At 36.1% G+C, this 19,322-nt stretch overlaps 1 protein-coding gene across 1 annotated transcript in view; it reads left to right on the top strand.

The window, feature by feature from the left end:
- SMCHD1 (structural maintenance of chromosomes flexible hinge domain containing 1) overlaps window positions 1-19,322 on the top strand; it is a 90,112-nt gene that overhangs the window by 9,452 nt on the left and 61,338 nt on the right. Inside the window, exons 3-17 of the mRNA XM_083360311.1 lie at window positions 1,070-1,231; window positions 1,542-1,624; window positions 2,070-2,200; window positions 3,550-3,664; window positions 4,041-4,160; window positions 4,361-4,524; window positions 5,431-5,524; window positions 6,367-6,568; window positions 9,962-10,097; window positions 10,183-10,366; window positions 11,542-11,739; window positions 13,121-13,234; window positions 15,035-15,141; window positions 15,866-15,948; window positions 16,744-16,857. Coding sequence (XP_083216437.1) covers window positions 1,070-1,231; window positions 1,542-1,624; window positions 2,070-2,200; window positions 3,550-3,664; window positions 4,041-4,160; window positions 4,361-4,524; window positions 5,431-5,524; window positions 6,367-6,568; window positions 9,962-10,097; window positions 10,183-10,366; window positions 11,542-11,739; window positions 13,121-13,234; window positions 15,035-15,141; window positions 15,866-15,948; window positions 16,744-16,857 — 2,007 coding nt within the window. The remainder of the gene's footprint in view (window positions 1-1,069; window positions 1,232-1,541; window positions 1,625-2,069; window positions 2,201-3,549; window positions 3,665-4,040; window positions 4,161-4,360; window positions 4,525-5,430; window positions 5,525-6,366; window positions 6,569-9,961; window positions 10,098-10,182; window positions 10,367-11,541; window positions 11,740-13,120; window positions 13,235-15,034; window positions 15,142-15,865; window positions 15,949-16,743; window positions 16,858-19,322) is intronic.

Below are 19,322 nucleotides of genomic sequence, written 5' to 3'. Positions count from 1 at the left end.
GAGCAGGAATACAGGTAGTCCTCGGCAGTGCTTTTTTTATAAAAGAAAAAGGTGCCGGAACTCACACATGCCTTACAACCTGTCTTGCCTACCCTACAAGGTTCCATCCAAAAAAGGTGCCGGAACTCCGTTCTGGGCGTTCTATGACAAAAAAAGCCCTGGTTCTCGGCTTATGACCACATTTTTTTAAAAAAAATTCCATTTATATCCCGCCCTTCTCCGAAGACTCAGGGCGACTTACAAGCTTAGCAGTAGCCTTCATTCTATGTATAAGCCTGCTTATTAGGGCTTTCATACACCCCCCAAGCGGCATTATTACAAAGTCAGCTTAATTGCCCCCAACAATCTGGGTCCTCATTTTACCTACCTCGGAAGGATGGAAGGCTGAGTCAACCTTGAGCCTGGTGGGATGCGAACCTGCACTAATTGCAGGCAGCTGGTGTTACTTAAGGAGGCATTAGCCCACTGCTCCACCAAGGCTCTTTTGAGACCAGAATTTCCATCCTTAAACAAGATGGTGCTTAAGTGAGTGCTCAATTTTACAATCTTTTTTACTATAGTTGTTAAAGGATTCATTGTAATTGTTAAGTGAATCGTAGCTGTTAAGCAAATCTGGCCTCCCCCATTTGACTTTGCTTGTTGAACACCAACTGGGAAGATCATGAATGACAATCACATGACTTGGACGCTGCAACTGTTGTAAATCCATGCCAGTTGCCAAGCAGCCGAATGTTGATCATGTGACTTGAGAGGGTGCTGTGATGGTCAAAAGAGGAAGGACCGGTTGCCAGTCACTTTTTTCAGTGCCACTCTAACTTTGTACGGTCACTAAATGAATGGTTGTAAGTTGACAATTACTTGCATTTAAGGTGATACAACAGAAAGCAATTTTGGAAATGAAGGAGAAAAATGTGATTGAGATCACTTTAAATGTGAGTGAGGCAATAATATGTGGCAATAGGGCAACTGGCAAGTTATAAAGCAGTATTAGAAACAAGCATTTACATTTTAAGAAATTAGTACAGAAAATAAAAATTTTCTTATTTAAAGTTCCATATGTATCTTGTAGATCAAATTGTTAAAGACGGGATGACTCTCTACTTACTACAGAGAGTTGATCAGTTGCTCACTTCAGCAACAAAGGAGTACATTGAGTTTTTGCCACATTATGACACACTTGTGAAAAGTGGAATATATGAATACTATGCCAGCGAAGGGCAAAATCCTCTTCGTAAGTATTTAAATATTAACTATATCTGGAAGTCAATGCAATGTGTTTTGATTTTTAATCAAGTGCTATTATTTTAAATATTATCCTTTAAAATGGCAGAATGAATGGAAGGTTTTGTTTTTCTTTTTCCGTGAAAGAGCAGATTTCTTTCTGTTCTCATTATAGTTAAGTCATCTTGCTAGACCACCCTTGTCAAATACGTTATTAAACTTGACACATCCTGCAGTTTTCAGTTTTTAAAAAATTCACTTGTATTTTAATTTTTCTTTTCAGTAATGATAATTCATAGAAACATTTTCTGTTTATTTAGCATTTGCACTTGCAGAATTGATTGATAACTCCTTATCAGCTACTTCTCAAAATTCTGGAGATCGGTGCATACAATTAAAACTGGTAAGATATCAAAAGAGGGACGTGGTGGCTCAGTGGGTTAGGATGCTGAGCTTGTCGAACTGAAGGTTGGCAGTTTGGCGGGTTGAATCCCGAGTGCCGCGTAACAGAGTTGGGACAAGCCTGTTACTTGTCCCAGCTTCTACCAGCCTAGCAGTTCGAAAGCATGTAAAAATGCAAGTAGAAAAATAGGGACCACTAGGGTGGGAAGGTAACAGCGTTCCGTGCGCCTTTGGCGTCTAGTCATGCCGGCCACATGACCACGGAGACGTCCTTGGACAAGCGCTGGCTCTTCGGCTTTGAAACGAAGATGAGCACCGGCCCCTAGAGTTTGAAACGACTAGCACGCATGTGCGGGGGAACTTTACCTTTAAGATATCAAATAATTTCGAAATGTTTTATAGACTCATTCTTGTGCTTTCATATCCTGCTGTTTTTTCTGTAACAGGTATTTGATGATACTCAAGGAAAACCAGCTGTTGCTGTGATTGATAATGGAAGAGGCATGACTTCTAAACAACTAAACAATTGGGCTGTGTATCGACTGTCAAAGTTTAGACGACAAGACAATATAGAAAGGTTGGAACATTCTAATCTCAGTTTATGTTAAAATATTAAATGTACATGTTGAATCATACACAACTTATTACATTTTCACTTACAATAATAGACTAGTAATTTGGGATAATGAACATTTCTTGTGGCAATTGTAAATATATCTATTGATGCAATCTCTAAATATTTTATTGAGACCTAATGTAATCTCTCTCCCTATCCTTTAGTTATAGTAGATAATTTGTATTTTATAGTGTTTTATTTTTATTATATACATGTTTTTGTATTATTTTATTATTTTTAACATTGTAAGCTACCCAGAGTCACCGTGTGAGATGGATGACAAACATATTTAATAAATAAAATAAAAAATAAAGATCTGTGAAACATATGCCCAGCTAATTGTGGATTAGCTTAATTTTTAGTTCAAGAATGGTCTCAGAGTGTCAGGTGCAAATGACCAGGTATACATGTGAAGATCCAATTAAACTGATTTATTGCTAAACAGCTTATGCCCAGATATCTTCTTAATTAATGGTTAATACCTGCTAGGAGTTAGATAAGAGTCCACAGAATTCAAAGGTGGGGGGAATGGACCTATTCTGCTTGTGGCTACATAGGGATTCTAGGCTGATTCCCCTTTTAACTCCAACCCTAGATTCTGTCATTCCTTCTCATAAACAATACAGCAGAGTTTACTAATACTTGTTTGTGATCCAGCTTTTTCTGTTATTTCTAAACATTCAGAAATCCAAATGAAAGTTCAAATACTTTTTGATATTTCAGAGTTTATCTTATACTTTTGAATATATCCGCACTCTATTTATGATCCATAAGGCTTCACCAATGAGAAGGACCAAAATTGTTTGCCCAGACTTATTGCAGGGAAAGGATTGCAGAGTGGGGGGGGGGCAATGTGTGGTTTAAGTTTTATCCCTAACAAAAACAAATTTGGTTACTTTTTATCATGAGAGGTTAAGAGGCAAAATGAATATGTTAAAGCATCTATTTTGCCAATAAACTGTCCCCAAAGCACAAAAGTTTAAAATTGCCAGCTCACTCTGGTTATGTTGTGACATCAGTCATGCCCCTTGTCAACTTTGGACAAAGCATAATAACAGAGTATATCTTTAGGCTAAAAAGATTTTTATTCTTCCATTTTTTGTTTCCATAAAGTACTGTGATGTTCCCGAACATTTCTATAAATATATAGTAAACGTATTTTAAAATGTAGATAAAGTATATTTCACAAAATTTATATATATGTTTTTATCACTCCAAAGCATTGTCATTATTATTGTATTTAATTTCATTTAATAACATCTGTACATGTAACAATTTTTTTTTCTTCTATTCATTTTTTTTTGTATCAGTGATCATTCAGGATATGTACATCCTCAAATAGTACCTCGCAGCTTAAACAGTGATATATCGTATTTTGGGGTTGGCGGTAAACAAGCTGTGTTTTTTGTTGGACAGACTGTTAGAGTAAGTAACGCCTAATATTGCTTAATTAACCTAGATTAGTAATTGACTTAACAGGATCCTGATTCTTCAGTGGAACTGATTGTGAATACATGGGGAATGGGCCAGTCTGTAGTAGAAGACAAAATTTGGTAGGCTGTATTTGTTGAAGGATTTGAAGATTTCAGTGATTTCAGATATGAAATCACATATCTGCTGTATTTGTGTGAGACCTGTATGGCTGGTATAGGGCAATACGTCTTTCTCTTGCTATGTTTTTATATTGAGGTGTTTTATATTTGAGAAATTACATCATCTTCAATGCAATTTTGTGATGTAAATTTCCTGTATCTTGATTGCTTCCAATGTAACTGTTGTTTTTTTAAAAAAAAATTATTAGATGATAAGCAAACCTGCAAATTCTCAAGATGTTCATGAACTTATCCTTTCAAAAGAAGATTTTGAAAAGAAAGAAAGAAACAAAGAAGCTATATATAGAGGATATATAAGAAATAGAAAGGTAAGACAATAGTAGTATTTTAATCATTGGATTATATCCACCTTTGAAACAGTCTTTTCACATTTAAAAGCTTGTAGGATTTAGGAAACTAATGTATTTTTAAGAACCCATAACATTATTTTCCTGATTTCAAAATGAGTGAAAGTTCAGTATCATTCCTTGTCTAATTTAATGTATTTTTTTTTAAAAAATTGCAATAGGTATCTGATTCTTCCCACATAATTGATGACGAGCGATTTCTGTGCAAGCTTATTATGGAAGAGAAAGACAAAGAAAGTTTTACTGCCGTTGTTATTACTGGAATGAAGCCTGAAAATATGCAATACCTGAAAAATAATTTTGACAGTTTGGCAAGACAGTTAACGTAAGTATCTTATGTCTCTTACCTTTCAAGTATGTTGATTGATGATTCTTATATCTTATCATACTTAGAACCTTTTCCCCTGTACTAATACCACTTTACAATGCCTTGGTAAGGCCACACCTGGAATACTGCATCCAGTTTTGGTCACCACGATGTAAAAAAGATGTCGAGACTCTAGAAAGAGTACAGAGAAGAGCAACAAAGATGATTAGGGGGCTGGAGGCTGAAACATATAGGGAACGGTTGTTGGAATTGGGTATGTGTAGTTTAATGAAGAGAAGGGTGAGGGGTGACATGATAGCAGTGTTCCAATATCTCAGGGGCTGCCACAAAGAAGAGGGAGTCAAGCTATTCTCCAAAGCACCTGAAAGCTGGACAAGAAGCAATGGATGGAAACTAGTCAAGGAGAGAAGCAACCTAGAACTAAGGAGAAACTTCCTGACAGTTAGAACAACTAACCAGTGGAACAACCTGCCTCCAGAAGTGGTGAATGCTCCAACACTGGAAGTTTTTAAGAAGAGACTGGCCAGCCATTTGTCTGAAATGGTATAGGGTTTCCTGCCTGAGCAGGGGGTTGGACTAGATGACCTCCAAGGTCCCTTCCAACTTATTATTACTTCTAAACCTAGAAACTGCATCATATAGTATGTAGTATTCTAGAATATTAAATAATAGAAGGAAGGTTTTTGTTTTATTCTATCTGTGTTGTTTTGCTTTTAGTTGAAATGTTATGGAATGGGAATATTTTTATTAACAGCCAGGAACCTTGAATTTATATATCATCTTTCTGGCTTCTAGATACAAGTTGTATTTTGTTTTATATCTTGAAAGTATTCCGTGGCCTTTTAAAAAATCCTGCAGTGCTTATTTATTTTACTGTTTGGTTAATGAATTTTATGATTACAGACACATATATCATTACTATATCCATGGACCAAACGGAAACTGGACTAATTTGCTAAGGAAAGAAAAAAAAGTTTTCAATAATATGGTTATTGAGGTAGGATCTTTCAATATTGGAAGTAAATAAATTGTGCTATATAACCTTAAGCAGTATTAGCGATGAATGGAACATTTTCATGCTCTTCCTCCATAGACTAGGCACCGATATATCCCTCCAAAATCCCTCCATTGATTTAGGATATAATCAATGTTTGGAATATATTTTCTTTTTATTGTAACCGGGTCTGAGAATTTGGGTTAAAATATGCCTTATAAATGCAGTTTATTGGTCATGATAAAAAGACATTTGTACATAAAGTTCTCAATTTATGACCATTCACTTAATGACCATTTACATTTGTGGCACTGAAAAAAGTGACATAACAACCACTCCTCACACTTGATAACCATTGTAGTGTCCTTGTGGTCACATGATCAAAATTCAGGCACTTGGCAACCAGCATGTATTTAAAACAATTGCAGTATCTTGGGGTCATGTAATCACCAGTTATGATGTTTTCAGGGAGCTTCCAACAAGCAAAGTAAATGGAAAAGCCAGATAGTCTTAACAACTGGCAAAAAAAGATCATGAAACTGGGTGCTGTTCTCTTAATGACCATATCACTTAATAACAGAAGTTATAGTCCTAATTGTGGTTGTAAGTTGAGCACTACCTGTAGTACTTGTATGTTTTAAAAAGTGCCTTTTGGGGATCCAGTTCATTAATAACATGTCATAAATATACAATTATCTAACATTTCTTTGATATATTGGTTATCAAATTCAATTTTAAAAAAATAAATTGTGGTATTTAATTTAATCTTTCTTGCTTTTTATTATTAGTGATACTTTTGTAAAGAAATTCATAGACAGAGAAACTGACACTTGTTATCTGTTTAGATTTCACTGTTTGAAAAGGGGAAGACACCTCAGATTGTGAATCTTAGAGAAATCGATGATGATATGCAGACTTTATATATAAATACAGCAGCAGATAGTTTTGAGTTCAAGGCTCTTGTTGGAGGAGATGGTATAGTGGAAGGAATTATACGTTACCATCCTTTCTTATATGAGAGAGAAACCTATCCTGAAGATCCTTCAAGTAAGTGAGTAATTGCTAGGGAGAAATGTTATTTCTCATTCACATACTAATAATTATGATAAATTTGATCATGTTCCCATGATTTTAAATATTACACAGTCTAGCATTAGGGGACATTGTAAAATGCCTATTGAAGGACAACTATGTTTCAAGAATACACTGGAGATATATTAAATATGTTGTTGTTAGCTGCGAAGTCGTGTCCGACCCATCGCGACCCTATGGACAACGTTCCTCCAGGCCTTCCTGTCCTCTACCATCTTCTGGAGTCCATTTAAGCTCATGCCTACTGCTTCAGTGACTCCATCCAGCCACCTCATTCTCTGTCGTCCCCTTCTTCTATTGCCCTCAACCTTTCCCACCATTAGGCTCTTCTCCAGTGAGTCCTTCCTTCTCATTAGGTGGCCAAAGTATTTGAGTTTTAGCTTCAGGATCTGGCCTTCTAAAGAGCAGTCAAGATTGATCTCCTCTAGGACTGACCGGTTTGATCGCCTTGCAGTCCAAGGGACTCGCAGGAGTCTTCTCCAGCACCACAGTTCAAAGGCCTCAATTCTTTGGCACTCAGCCTTTCTTATGGTCCAACTTTCACTGCCATACATTGCAACTGGGAAGACCATAGCCTTGACTATACGCACTTTTGTTGACAGGGTGATGTCTCTGCTTTTTAGTGTGCTGTCTAGATTTGCCATGGCTTTTCTCCCCAGGAGCAAGCGTCTTTTAATTTCTTGGCTACAGTCCCCATCTGCAGTGATCTTGGAGCCCGGGAAAATAAAATCTGTCACTACTTCCATTTCTTCCCCATCTATTTGCCAGGAATTGAGAGGGCCAGATGCCATGATCTTGGTTTTCTTAATGTTAAGTTTCAACCCAAGTTTTGCACTCTCCTTCTTCACCCGCAACAAGAGGCTCTTTAGTTCTTCTTCACTTTCTGCCATTAGAGTGGTATCATCTGCGTATCTTAGGTTGTTGATATTTCTTCCGGCAATCTTAATTCCAACTTTTGATTCATCTAGCCCTGCCTTTCTCATGATGTGCTCTGCATATAAGTTAAATAGGCAGGGCGACAGTATATAGCCTTGCCGGACTCCTTTCCCAATTTTGAACCAATCAGTGGTTCCGTGTCCAGTTCTCACTGTTGCTTCTTGACCCGCATATAGGTTTCTCAAGAGACAAATAAGATGGTCTGGTACTCCCATCTCTTTAAGAACTTGCCACAGTTTGTTATGATCCAACACAGTTTGTTATGATGTTATATATTAAATATATATTGTGCCATCTTTACTTCAATAATCCAGTAACCTCCGCTCTATTGTATACCTGCCACTATCTTAGCTATTTCTTTTTTTATTTTAATGTATTCATTGTCTTACTATTTTAAACAATTAAAGTTACTTTTAATTATTTTGTCAGATTGTAAGCCTTACAGAGTCACATGAATGCAAGATGGGTGGCAAATAAATTTAATAAATATATAGGCAGTTGTGGGAGTAGGATTGTTTTTCTGTGAAGGTTTTTGTGTGATAGTTATAACTATTTATGTAACTTTCGATGAATCATTGATTAATAGGCTACATTTCAAACCAATTTTATGGAATGAATTGTGATTCAGCTGCTAGCTCACCCATTCTCAATTTGGTTAGGTATAGATTTCTTTTAGGCTTAAAAAAAGAAAACCGAAAAGAAATCTACACTTAACCAAATTGAGAATGGGTGAGTTTCTTTTAAAACTCAAATACTTTGGCCACCTAATGAGAAGGAAGAACTCACTGGAGAAGAGCCTAAGAGCCCCTCCTGTTCATCTATATGAAGCCGCTGGGTGAGATCATTCGTGGTTTCGGGGTGGGGTATCATTAGTACGCTGATGATACCCAACTTTTTCTTTCCACCCCGAACCAACCCAGCGATGCCCTCGCCGTGATGTCCCATTGCCTGGAGGCGGTCCAGGTCTGGATGGGGAGAAACAGGCTTCGTCTCAATCCCGCCAATACTGAGTGGCTGTGCATATCGGCATCTCGGGTCAACCAGACTATTCCATCTCTAACGATGGGGGGTGAGGTGTTACCCCCCGTTGATAGGGCTCGCAACTTGGGCATCCTCCTGGATTCACAACTCAATTTTGAAGACGATATAGGAACTGTGACCAGGGGGGCTTTTGCCCAGGTTCGCCTGGTGCACCAGTTGCGACCCTATCTGGACCGAGATGCCCTACGCACAGTCACTCATGCGCTCGTGACCTCCCGTTTAGACTACTGCAACGCTCTCTACATGGGGCTGCCCTTGAGGACCACTCGGAGGCTTCAGCTGGTGCAGAAAGCGGCCGCGCGAGTTGTGATGGGGGTTTCCCGATACTCCCATGTAACACCTCTACTTCGCAAGCTGCATTGGCTCCCGGTTGCCCTCCGGGTGAGATTCAAGGTGCTGGTGATGACCTATAAAGCCCTAAATGGCTTGGGTCCGGGATATCTGAGGGAACACCTGCTGCCGGCATCAAGTTCCCTTCGTCCAGTGCGCTCCTACAGGGAGGGTCTTCTCAGGGTGAGCTTAAATGGACTCCAGAAGATGGTAGAGGACAGGAAGGCCTGGAGGAACGTTGTCCACAGGGTCGCGATGGGTCGGACACGACTTCCCAGCTAACAACAAGATTTCTTTTTGTCTTTTAAATAGAATGAATACACATTAAGTCTAAGAATTCAGACAAGAAAGGAGCAGGGGAGGGGGAGAAATCTCCAAATCAATAAAATTTTTGATGATGGTAACAAACGTCTTAGAGAGATCCCTTGTTCAGAGGGATTGCAGTTTTAAAGAAAAAAAAGACTCCAATGATAGTAAGGGTGTGATAGCATTGAGAATGAGGAGGCAGACTTGCAGCCAAGATAATGGCCAAGCAGTTTAGTCCACAGGTGCACGCAAAGTATTTCAGAAGGACTCCTTCCCATTTTCCAGAGTCTAAAAAGAAAAGAAAAAGGAGATAAATAATTTTGGTTTGGCGAGATTCTGTTAATGTAACCTTACAATAAAGAAGGATTAGTTCATCTGCTTGGGCTTCTTGTCTAGACCTTGCAAGGCTGACAGTTTTTAGCAGCCAGCCAAGACTATTGGTGGATGTATGATACTTGCTTAATAATACATTGGACTCTAAAGAAAGAGTACCCAACATTATCAAGCCAAAATCTTGGCTAAGATACACAATTTAATTATAGGAACCAAATAGAGTTATATAATACTCTCATATATAAACTTATCCTTTGATTGTACTAGAAATTAATGTCACTAGCAATTTTTGAAGAGAAATTTTAAGTGAGCATCCAATTTGCCATTGTTTTCCATAATTTGGAAAACTCTTCTATTTTGCATTTCTATATACAATGATATGAAAATGACTTTTAAATTTAGGATTCAAAGATGCTGATGATGAAGAAGAAGGTGAAGAAGAGGAATATTATACAAGAGAAAAAGGAGCCAGAGGGAAAAAAGCTATTTTTGAATGTTTTTGGAATGGAAGATTAATCCCATATACAACTGTGGCAGAGTAAGTTTGTATTAGTTCTAAAGTTTATACATATAGATACATATTTTTCTTTCTGTGTTTCTAAATGTTGTCTTTTTCTCCCAAGTTTTGAATGGTGTGCTTTGCCTAAAAAGAAAGGGCTCGTTCCAGCTGAATGCTACAACAGAATATCTGGTGTATTATTTACAAATGACAAGTTTGAAGTCAGCACAAACAAACTGACTTTCACGGATTTGGAATTAAGGTTAAAAGATAAAAATACACTTTTTACAAGAATTGTCAAGGGACAGGTAATATTTAATCGATTTGTTTGCTAATACTGTATACACGCCTTTAGAAAATAATTAGATCTAATAAATTTTATCACAGTTTGTGCTTTTATATAGTAAGAAAATACAATCTATTGCAGTTTCAGGACAGCCTGAGATTTGAAGGGACCTTGATAAAGCACCTGGTCCCTAACATTCTTATAACTTCAGTAGAAATGATACATCAGCTTATCCTTATTCTTGCCACAATACTCAAAGATGTTTGGTTCACGGCATTGTGAAATTTAAAAATTTTACATTTTTAAAGTTAAAGTTAAATTTATCTAACTTCCTGCCTTTTCTCAGAATATCATGTCAGAAAAAAGTATTAAGATAAATTATTATTGGATCACATTATCGTGTATTCAAACCTACTGCTCAAGAATACTGAGTGATGAATGCTCTTCCATTAATGTTTTATAAATATATATGAAAGAGTAGAGTGTAACAAAAAGAGGGTTGTAATGATTTCTGAGACTTGGAATACTAAGTACAGGTAATCCTTGGCTTACAACCACAATTGAACCCAAAATTTCTGTTGCTATGCAAGATAGTTGTTAGTGAATTTTGCCCCTTTTTATGACCTTTCTTTCCACACTTGTTAAGTGAATCACTGCAGTTGTTAAGTTAGTAACATGGCTGTAAAGTGAATCAGACTTCCCCATTGACTTTGCTTGTCAGAAGATCTCAAAAGATGATCACATGTCCCTCGGACTCTGCAACCGTCATACATATGAGTCAGTTGTCAAGCATCTGAATTTTGATCATATGATCCTGGGGATGTTGCAACAATGAAGTGTGGAAAACAGTCCTAACTGACTTTTTTCCTTGGTGTTGTAACTTTGAATGGTCACTAAACAAACTACTGCAAGTCGAGGACTACCTGTATGGATACGAGGAAATATAAATCAAAATTCTTAATCAGACACAATGGACATGTCACTGCCTTTATAGTTTTATTGTCCTGACCACCTTTTTAAAACAGGATTAGAATGATAAGTACGGCTTTTAAGATATACATTGGGAAAGGTATAAATTATCCCATCAGTTATTTTAGGCTGCAACAAATAATGCAAGAAGAGTAAGCTTTGTTCGACAATAATCATTCAATAATTGAAAAAACTGTACATGTAATACATATACATAACTTTCCACAGGAACATAGAGTGAAGATTGATAGAGAATTTACATTTTGGCTCAAGGATTGCCATGAAAAATATGATAAAGAAATCAAATTTACTGAGTTTAAAAAAATAGTTACACGTGATGATCAGTGGTCTAAAAGAAAGCAGAGTCCTTGGGCTACATATATGGAAATTGAATGGGATGGAAAAATATATAAAGCTGGACAGTTGGTAAGTTAATTACTTTTGAAAAGATTGCTTAATGTATATTTGATGGGCTGTGAATTCTATATAACCTAATATAAATAAAATTATATTTTCTTTGTCAATTAAAAATGTTAGATCATTTCTTAAATTGATAAAGTTTGCTACATGCATGGAAATAACAGATATTAACTTCCTTTTTGGAGAGCATATCATGGTGCTTTTTAAAAAGTGTTGCCATTACAAGATTTAAAAAGGTAAAAGGTAAAGGTTCCCCCGCACATGCATGCTAGTCGTTTCCGACTCTAGGGGCCGGTGCTCATCTCCATTTCAAAGCCAAAGAGCCAGCGTTTGTCTGAGGACGTCTCCGTGGTCATGTGGCTGGCATGACTAGATGCCAAAGGCACACGAAACGCTGTTACCTTCCCACCGTAGTGGACCCTATTTTTCTACTTGCATTTTCACGTGCTTTCGAACTGCTAGGTTGGCAGAAGCTGGGACAAGTAACAGGCGCTGGCTTTAATAGTGGCTGTAAATTGTCTAGTTATGTGAAGACATGAAAATGAGGTTGCTACTTACATTTGCCTGGCTTTCTACCATTTTCCGCACCGTGTTCCCTACTAGTTACTCCTTGCAAGATAAGTGCATACCAGACAACTGAGATACAGCTATTTCTACCATAATTAGTTTGGAAAATGTCTATATGGATCTCAGAAGACTTCTAAATAAAAAATTTGCTAGACACTGGCCTTTTACTTAGCAATTCAAGTGTGATATTTTTTTATTCATTTTATTTACTTAATTTTTATGCTGCACATCTCCCCTGCAAGATGACTCTGGGTGGCTTACAAGTTGTAAATCAAGTAAAAAAATAATCAAAACAATTAAAAAAATACACAGATTAAAATATAATTAAAAACTGTACTAAAACCAAAGCTTTTTTTGGTTTTGTTTATTTAGCTGAGTTCTTTTTATTTAATATTAGGATTTGTGTAAGGAACAGATCATGTTTTTAGTCATATAAATGCAGAAAATTGTTCACAAACATTTAAATCCTGGAAAGAAAATCCTAAAATAATCTGAAATTGATTTTTTTCTTTTTTCTTTTGGAAACAATCACATTTCTAACCATTACAATAAGATTACAATTAGTTATAATTTCCTATTGTTAAATCTATTTGCTCCCTAGCAAACTCTGCTTTGTATTATTGCCCAAGAGGAGACTTTGTGAACTGTATTAGAAAATATTTTTGCCAAACATTATTGCTGAAAAGTTATCATAAACCAAAGTATATTAATGAATCTTTTTATTTGTTATTTACATTTATGACAAAGATAACAATATAGAAATTATTTTTAGGATTAAGTTAAATTTTTATGTAAAAAGTAAATGCTATTTATGTGCTAGGTGAGATCAATTAAAACAGCTCCTGTGTATCATGGAAGAATTCAATATTTTTATCTATATGGATATCATGATGGAGATGTCTATGCTACTGGTGGAGATGTTCAGATAGCTTTGGTAAGTAAATAGCTTCAAGTTTTAAATTAATCCAGTTATATGTTTGATTCAAACCTGAATAGGAAAAATATAACTGTACTGAATCGGATCAAAGGTTTATGTCAGGGGTCCTCAAACTCCCACAATTCTGGGAGTTGAAGTCCACAAGTCTTAAAATGGCCAAGTTTGAGAACCCCTGGTTTATGTAAAACAGCATTCTATTCCCATGAATTGCCACTTACCCACTTCCAAGCAACTATATTAAGAAATAAATGCCTCTGTTATAAAGACTTAGCCATCATGAATCAATAGCCTTTTTCATCAAACATTTATCTATTCCAATTCTAAAATGCCACAACTTTTTGTAGTGTATTATACTAGAATCAATATGGAGTTGTATGGTACAAGTATTGAAGAAACTAAAATTGCAGGTAGTCTTTGCTTACCAACTAACTGCCTTGTTTAGCAATTGCTAGAGATTATGCCAGCACTGAAAAAGTACCTTTACAACTGTCCCCATTCTCATGGCTGTGGCAGCATCTCTGTGGTCATGTGATTAAAATTCAGGCATTTGCCATCTAGCTAGTGTATTACAACCATAGCACATCTCATAGTCATGTGATTCCTGCAATGGAAAGGCTGGAAAATTACTTCTGGTCATGTGGGTGCCTCAACTTATGTCGGCAAAAACTTATTATCCTAATTCTGCTCAATTATGATCAAAGTTGCGGACTACCTGTACAGAAGGAAGTGCAGGTGGAAAAAACAGTAAACAAGGGAAGATTTATTTCAGTAATATTATCTAATAATCAGTTAGTTTCAATAAGATTGTTGCCAGGTGTAATCCAAAGCTTAACAAGAAAATGATATTTATGAAGAGAAACTTGAAAAAATATAAGGAAGAGGAGTGTTTGTAGATTAAATGTTCATAAAATAAAATAACTCCAAAAAATATCTGAGCTTTAAGTAGTGCATACCTATGGTAACAAACAGCTTTTTAAAAACTAATTCTTGTGAGAGAGAAAAAAATGTTACTTGATAGCAAAATGGTGCTTTGGTGCTTGCCATGATAAATATTTGTTAATTTTTATTGCTTATTTTAATCAATTCTTAAAGAGAGAATATAAAAATTATAATCATAAGTTGTGAGATAAAATTAATACTTTAAAAATGTCTCCCCAGTTAATGTTGTTGTTAGTTGCAAAGTCATGTCCGACCCATTGCGACCCCATGGACAACGTTCCTCCAGGCCTTCCTGTCCTCTACCATCTTCTGGAGTCCATTTAAACTCATGCCTACTGCTTCAGTGACTCCATCCAGCCACCTCATTCTCTGTCGTCCCCTTCTTCTCTTGCCCTTAACCTTTCCCAGCATTAGGCTCTTCTCCAGTGAGTCCTTCCTTCTCATTAGGTGGCGAAAGTATTTGAGTTTCAACTTCAGGATCTGGCTTTCTAAAGAGCAGTCAGGGTTGATCTCCTCTAGGACTGACCGGTTTGATCGCCTTGCAGTCCAAGGGATTCGCAGGAGTCTTCTCCAGCACCATAGTTCAAAGGCCTCAGTTAATACATAGTGTTTTAATCTGTAAATATTTATTAGAAAATACACTAATAAATTGACTTAGTTGTTTTAATTTCTACTACAAGTAGTTAAAAATGAGAATTTTAAAATTTATGCTATCTTTGATATTGCATTTAATTACAGGGGAATATAATAGTTTACTTATATATGTTCAAATTTCAAAGTCTTCATAAGAAAAGATATGCATAAATATATGTAGATATTGGTAATTTTCTACTTCCCTATAAATATATTAATTTTCAGGAGCCTCAAGCATTGTACAATGAAATAAAGATCATTCCAATATGTAAACTTGATCGTTCAGTGTCGCAAGCAGAAGAGAAAAAATATATTAAAGAAGAAATGGCTCGGTAAGTTTGTATAGCTAATAAATAATGTTGTCATTTTGGAAATAAAAAGTAATCACAAATAAAAATATGTTAAAAATTGATTTTATGTTAAAAATTGATTCATCAAAAATTGACAAGCTGCATAGTTTGATTGTATCTGAAATAATATTCTTGAGGGGAAAAATTTTCTCCCACGTGGTACACTTTTCATTTGTAGAAGCAAGCACCACTTTACATGACATTTTCTTGAATTTTGGTTGATAATTCTTGCTAAGATTTTATGTAATCAGTAATAGATTAATATTAATAATTAAGTAATACATAATAAACCAAAGACTCCTTTGAGTCAAACTTGATTCCTTGTGACTATACAGACATGACCATTAGAATTGTTTGACAATAAAAGATAAGTTTAGCATTGCTTTCTAACAGACTTTTTTCAACTTCCCAGTCTTACCTGTAACCTTGAGATTTTCCCAATCCCTTCTCATCCAATCATTAACTCACTTTAGTCTATTTGAGATCACCTGGAACTGACACACTGCTATAGCCTCCAGTGACTGAACAAATTACTATGTTGTTTGTATTTTTTTAAAGAAGAAAATTACCTATGTAATTAGATGCATTTTCATTTTCTCATTAATTTAATTCCTCTGTGTTTTTATTTATTTATTTATTTAGGCAACTTATGCAATTTATGTAACTATTTCACCAAAGTGACTTTTAACACTTCTTTTCTTGCTAGATTTCCTAACAGTTTGTCAATAACATGGCCTGAAGGAGATGAATTATTACCAAATGAGACTAAGTGTGCAGGATTTGAAATAGGTTAGTATTAATTTCAGAAATAGCTTAATTTCAACTTGTTTCTCATAAATATTTATTTATTTATTTATTTATTTATTTATTTATTTATTTATTTATTTAATTTTTATACCGCCCTTCTCCCGAAGGACTCAGGGCGGTGTACAGGGCAATAAATATCAAAATGTAAATACAAAAGTTAAAAAAGAGATTTAAAAGAAATAATTATGCCCAAGAATACAATACTAAAAATGTGTTAAAACTTATTTAAAACCAACCCCAAACCCATCAGACCAGGCCAGATTGTTCAAATAGATAAGTTTTTAAATCACGCCGGAAGGAGCGCAGGTCGGGGGCCATCCGGAGCTCAACTGGAAGGCGGTTCCACAGGTCTGGCGCTCCCACAGAGAACGTCCTCCCCCTGGGGGCCACCAATCGACATTCTTTGATCGGAGGCACCCTGAGGAGGCCCTCTCTGTGGGAGCGCACTGGATGGAGGGCAGTTGATGCCAGCAGCAGGTGCTGCCGTAGGTAATCCGGACCCATGCCATGTAGGGCTTTGTAGGTCATAACCAGCACCTTGAATCTCACCCGGAGGGCAACCGGCAGCCAATGCAGCTCGCGGAGCAGAGGTGTAACATGAGAGTATCGGGAGACCCCCAACACAACTCGCGCGGCTGCATTCTGCACCAGTTGAAGCCTCCGGGTGGTCCTCAAGGGCAGCCCCATGTAGATTGCTTGTTATTTCAGATAGTAATTTAAAATCTGATTCAATTTATTTGTTTTTCATGAATGTTGTTTGTTTTCTTTTTTCCTAAGGAGTTCTAAAAATTGAAATACTGAATAAAAAAGGCGAGCCTATGCACAGACTTCCAGGACCAAATCATGGAGGATTAAAGAAATTATTTGTGCAACTTAAGCTTATTTTCCACTGTAAGCATGCAAGTTATATTTTTCCTGTATTATTTTAATGGATTAATATATATTAAAATAAGATGCTCAAATTGTAGCCTCTATGCTACAACAGTAAATCTAATGTGCAAAACAATTTGAATTTTTATCACTTATTTATTTAGGTATGTATGTGGCAGCCCAACTCCCACCCAGAGTTACATGTATGTGGCCATATAAATGGAATAAATAAATAATAAAGAATATGCTTTAGAATTTTTGCAGGACTTAGAATTTTAATATAATGAACAATATGCAGATATAATATACAAATACAGGTAGATCTTGATGTATGACCACAATTGAGCCCCAAATTTTTGTTGCTAAGTGAAACAGTTAAGTGAGTTTTACCAATTTTTATGACCTTTCTTGCCAACAACATTAAGTGAATCACTGCAGTTGTTAAGTTAATTACATGGTTGTTAAGTGAATTTGGTTTCCCCATTGACATTGCTTATCAGAAGGTCACAAAAGGTGATCACATGACACAGGAAACAGCTGTCATAAATATGAGCCAATTGCCAAGCATCCAAATTTAGATCACGTAACCATGGGATTGCTGCAACAGTTGTAAGTGTGAAAAACAGTCATAGTTTTTCAGTGCCGCTGTAACTTCAAACAGTTACTAAATGAATAGTTGTAAGCCTAGTACTACCTGTATTCATTTCCATTTCCATTTTTGAAGGCAAAAATTGCAGTAAGTTTTGTGTGGTATTACAATTTTGCCTTTAAAAAGGGGGGAATTAAGAGTTAAGTAGTACTTTATGTTTAACCATATTTACATGGATAGATACCTCTGTTAGTCATCAAACAGATTTAAATAGTTCAGATTGAAAAAAGAAGGGAAGTATACATATTAATTTATATAACATTTTGTAGTTTGCATAGTATTTTGCATAACAGTCTCTTATGCAGTGTATTTCTTTGATAGGTTTTTACAATTTTCTTGCCTTCAGCCATGTATAATATACAGTGCTTTTTTTGTAAAAGAAAAAGGTGTCAGAACTCACACATGTCATACAAACTGCCTTGCCTACCTTACAAGGTTCCATCCCAAAAAAGGTGCCGGAACTCCGTTCTGATCATTCTATGAGAAAAAAAGCCCTGATAATATATATTGTTTCAAGAAATTTAGCCCACAACCACACAAGGATCAATGTTATCACAAAGTCTCAATAAGTGGATTTTTTTTATAATTATAAACTTGCCAATATTTTATGAAAACAAAAGTTCTAACTACATGCATAAACATATTTTACAAGTTGTAACTGTTTTGCTTTGCTTCTTGACACCATGAATACACATTAGTTTAGAATTGGTGGCGAAGGCACCAAGCTAGAAACTGGAAAACTCAGTATTTCTGCTTTAGGCATGAAAGCTAGCTAGGTCAGGGGTCCCCAACCCCCAGTCCGTGGACCAGTACTGGGCCATGGCATGCCAGCAACCAGTCCGCACAAAGAAACAAAGCCCTATCCGCGGAATGCAGGCAGCACAGAAAACCATGCACCCTCCGGTCCGCGGAAAAACATCTCTCCACGGAACTGGTCCCTGGTGCCCAAAAGATCAGGGACGTCTGAGCTAGATGATTGGACCAGTCCCTCACTCTAACCCCAGCTTACCTCACAGGGTTGTTATTGTGGGGGAAATAGGAGGAGAAAAGAGTTTACTGCCTTGAGTTATTTATAAAAGTAATAAAGGCAGAATAAAAAAATCTAAAAAAAATCTTGAATGTTCTTATGTTGTCATATAATATTGTGTTGTCAAAGTAATGATAATTAGAAAATGAGTGTTAAGAGTTTGACTTTTATACTACCTTCATGTATCATGCCAGACCAGGTTGTTCCTTGATTAGCATTTGTATATCATTTCCTCTCTTTTTGCATTTTGGTTTTTAGTTCCTGCCTTCCCTTCCTTATTTGCAAGTAAAAGCTTACCCCAGAAAAATATTTTAAATATTAAAAAAATGTCTCAGATTAAAAAAAACTGAACTGAAAAACAATTTATCCTTGGAACAAGCCCATGCTTTAAGAAATATCAGAAACTTTGTTTACTAACCTCCTACTCAGAATAGTAAACACTAACAAATGCTACAGAAAAGGCTTTCACTGTTATGTTACCTATTCAGTGGAGTTCCCTCCTAAGATAATATTAATCTATGGCTGCTTTTCAATGCACTTTAAGAAAAAAAATGTTATTTTGAATCTTAAATGAAAATAGGTTACATTTTCTATTGTTAAATGTTTGAATTGGTTTTATTTCAGCCAACTTACAGATAGTCCTGCTTAACACCCTTAATTGGGACTAGAATTTTCATTGCTAAGTGATGGTCATTGGACAAAACATGACAAGACCCCACCGCTTAGCAATAGCAGTTTCAGTACTCCTGGTTGCAGTTGTTAGGTCAGGACTGTGCTGTTAGGCCAGGAATACATGTTTCTCCTACCCTG

The sequence above is a fragment of the Vipera ursinii genome, assembly GCF_947247035.1.
Source record: "Vipera ursinii genome assembly, chromosome: 3".
Lineage (NCBI taxonomy): Eukaryota > Metazoa > Chordata > Lepidosauria > Squamata > Viperidae > Vipera > Vipera ursinii.
This window is presented reverse-complemented; position numbering and strand designations above follow the sequence as displayed.